The sequence below is a fragment of the Carlito syrichta genome, unplaced genomic scaffold (genome assembly GCF_000164805.1).
Source record: "Carlito syrichta isolate Samal-C Ts95f unplaced genomic scaffold, Tarsius_syrichta-2.0.1 Scaffold315591, whole genome shotgun sequence".
Classification (NCBI taxonomy): Eukaryota; Metazoa; Chordata; class Mammalia; order Primates; family Tarsiidae; genus Carlito; species Carlito syrichta.
In genome coordinates this window covers 98,025-101,131 of record NW_007259687.1, presented here as the reverse complement: position 1 = coordinate 101,131, position 3,107 = coordinate 98,025, and the positions used below count along the sequence as shown (strand labels likewise).

The 3,107-nt window shown below is 52.8% G+C and overlaps 1 protein-coding gene across 1 annotated transcript in view; it reads right to left on the bottom strand.

Moving 5' to 3' along the window:
* SNX15 (sorting nexin 15) overlaps positions 1 to 3,107 on the bottom strand; it is a 10,426-nt gene that overhangs the window by 5,174 nt on the left and 2,145 nt on the right. Inside the window, exons 2-3 of the mRNA XM_008073008.1 lie at positions 696 to 731; positions 438 to 558 (exon numbers count right to left, since the gene is read on the bottom strand). Of these exons, the coding sequence (XP_008071199.1) occupies positions 438 to 558; positions 696 to 731 (157 nt within the window). The remainder of the gene's footprint in view (positions 1 to 437; positions 559 to 695; positions 732 to 3,107) is intronic.

The window sequence follows — 3,107 nt, the reverse complement described above, 5'->3', positions numbered from 1 at the left end:
AAAAAAAAAAAAAAAAAAAAGGAAAAACAGGGCAACCCCTTCGGGTCCCCTCCTGCTGTGGGAGCTTTTCTGTCCTCTCAACAAATCTTGCTTTCAAAAAAAAAAAAATGAAATGGGATCCCGCTATGTTAGACAGGCTAATCTCGAACTCCTAGCCTCGAGCAAGCCTCCTAAAGTGCTGGGATGATGGATGTGAACCACCATGCTGGGCCTAGCTGGGAATAGCTAAAAGACCCAACATACAGTAAAGGCTAGGCTGCTTGGAACCTCATTTTCCCCATCTGTCAAATGAGACCATCTCTAAGGATCCTTCCAGCAAGACGAACACGTCTTTACCGGGAGTTTCCGGCCCCCTCTGTCCAGCCCCCACGGGCAGGGGTCTCCTCTGCCCAAGTCTCCCTCCGTCTTCCGCCTAGGTGCCCCGATCTCACACTCACCAAACACCTGGGCCCGGGGAAACGCCGGGAACTCCTCCAGGCGCCGGAAGAGGTTGCGGTGGGTATAGGCCAGGTCTCCATGCAGCTTGCGGAAGTCACTGTAGCGCTTCCAGACCACCACCTGCGAGGGACAGGAGACCTGCCTGGGACCTGCGATGGTGGGAAGCAGCCTCCCCGGGCCCAGTCTGACCCCAGGGTGTGTGACCCGTTTCCAGATCTGGAATTGCAGACCGGTCCCTCTGGCCCCAGGAGACTCACCTCTTTGATATCCTCTGGGTCCTTCTTTGAGATGAACTGAGAAAGAGCAAGAAACAGTCGAGACTAGAAACCGACATCTGACACCCCATTACCTCGTAAGGCCCCAAGTACCTCCTTGTCCCCCTCAAAGGGGTAGTGCCCTTTGACCACTAGCCACAGGCATCAAGGTGTGCTGGCTTTAAGGTTGTGAGTGTCACCCTGGGTAAGGTGGTTCACGCCTGTCATCCCAGCACTTTGGGAGGCCGAGGCAGAAGGATCGCTTGAGCCTGGGAGTTTAAGACCCTCCCTGTTATAAAAAATTTAAAAAGTTTAAAAAAATAAAAATAAATTTTAAAAATAAAAACCTAAAATTCTATGCGTAGATCACTTTGGAAGTGTCTTTATGTTTTTGCTTCACCTTAACAGTTACTAGTACACCCATTTAATAGCTGCCTAGTTGAAAATTCTAGGCTGGGTGTGGTGGGCCTGACGTGAGAGGACGGCCAGAGGTTCGAGAGCAGCCTGGGCTACTTGGCAAGACCTCGTTTCTAGAAAAAGAAAAAAGAAAAGAGGCTGGGCTGTAATCCCAGCACTTTGGGAGGCTGAGGCGAGTGGACTGCCTGAGCCCGCAGGTTCGAGACCAGTCTAGGCAACCTGGCGAGACCTCATCTCTACAATCAATCAAAAAATTAGCCGGGCGTGGTAGCGCGCGTCTGTAGTTCCAACTACTTGGAAGGCTGAGGCAGAAGGATCGCCGGAGCCCAGGAGAACAAGGCTGCAGTGGCTGTGAGTGTGCCACTGCCCTCCAGCCTGGGTGAGAGTGAGACTCCAAATTAAAAAAAAAAAAGCAAGAGAGAGAAAAGAAATTTCTAAAAGTACAAAAATGTCCATTAGGCTTCCCCCAACCCTTGTCCACAGCGACCTAGTTTTTCTCCCTGGGGGCCGTCACTGTGACCAGTTCTTGTATATTATCTTACAGGTTCCTGTTTTACTGTTTTATTTTTAAGTTTTAATTTTTTTCTCCCTTCCACCTCAGTCTTCCAAGTAGCTGGAACTACAGGCACACCCCACCAAAGTACTGGGATGACAGGTTTGAGCCATCGTGTCCGGTCATAATTTTTTTTTTTTTTTTTTGAGTTGGACTCTCTGATGCCCAGCCTGGAGTTCAGTGGCATGCTCATGGCCACCATAGCCTCGACCTGCTGGGCTCCGGCGATCCTTCCGCCTCAGCCTTCCAAGTAGTTGGACACACACGTGCGCGCCACCACGTCCGGCTAATTTTATGTATTGTAGAGAGGAGGTCTTGACAAGTTGCCCAGACTGGTCTCGAACCCTTGGGCTCAGGCAATCCCCTCGCCTCCGCCTCCCAAAGGGCTGCGATAACTGACGTGAGCCACCGTACCCGGCTCTTTTTAATTTTTCCAAGGTTCCCCCATGTCTCCTCCCGACAATGCTGCCATTGCTTCACTGATCAAACGTAGCCTTTATCTACTGACTTCTTGCTGTGACCGTGAGAGGGAGATGTTCGCCCTCAGTCCCTTTGAACTGCACGCATTTTTAAAACCACAGATTGAGCTGGGCTCGGTGGCTCAGCCTGTAATCCCGTGCCTTTGGGAGGCTGAGGTGAGTGGATTGCCTGAGCCCGCGGGTTCGAGACCCGCCTGGGCAGCGAGACCTCATCTCTACAATAAATCAAAAAAAAATCAGCCGGGCATGGTAGCGCATGCCTGTAATTCTGGCTACTCGGAAGGCTGAGGCGGAAGGATACCTGGTGCCCAGCAGGTCGAGCTGCGATGGCCAGGAGTGGCCACTGAACTCCGGTCTGGGCGACAGAGTGAGACTCCAATTCAAAAAAAAAAAAAAAGCCGGGCTCCGGGGCTCAGCCTGTAATCCCGCACCTTTGGGAGGCGGAGGTGAGTGGATCGCCTGAGCCCGCGGGTTCCAACCCGCCTGGGCAGCAAGACCTCATCTCTACAGTAAATAAATAAAAATCAGCCGGGCGTGGTAGTGCATGCCTGTAATTCCGGCTACTTGGAAGGCTGAGGCGGAAGGATCGCCGGAGCCCAGCAGGTCGAGGCTGCGGTGGCCGGGAGCGGCCACTGCACTCCAGTCTGGGCGACAGAGTGAGACTCCAACTCAAAAAAAAAACAAAACCACAGATTACTATTATTTTTTGAAAAATTAAAACTAAACTCTATGGAAAGAGCTCTTATGTAAGAATCCAACCAGCGAATACACAAAAGCTACTGCAAACGGTGGCAGGACTGAGTCTCCGCGTCCACTCGGAGAAATGCACAGCCGGGCGCCAGGACGCCCACGTGGGGCGCGGGTCCCCGAGCGCGGGGCGGGACCACCAACAGCCGTCCACACCCTTTTAACAAGAACCACGCCCTCCCTCGGCCCCGCCCCCCGGCGGTTCCAGCCGTCCACCCG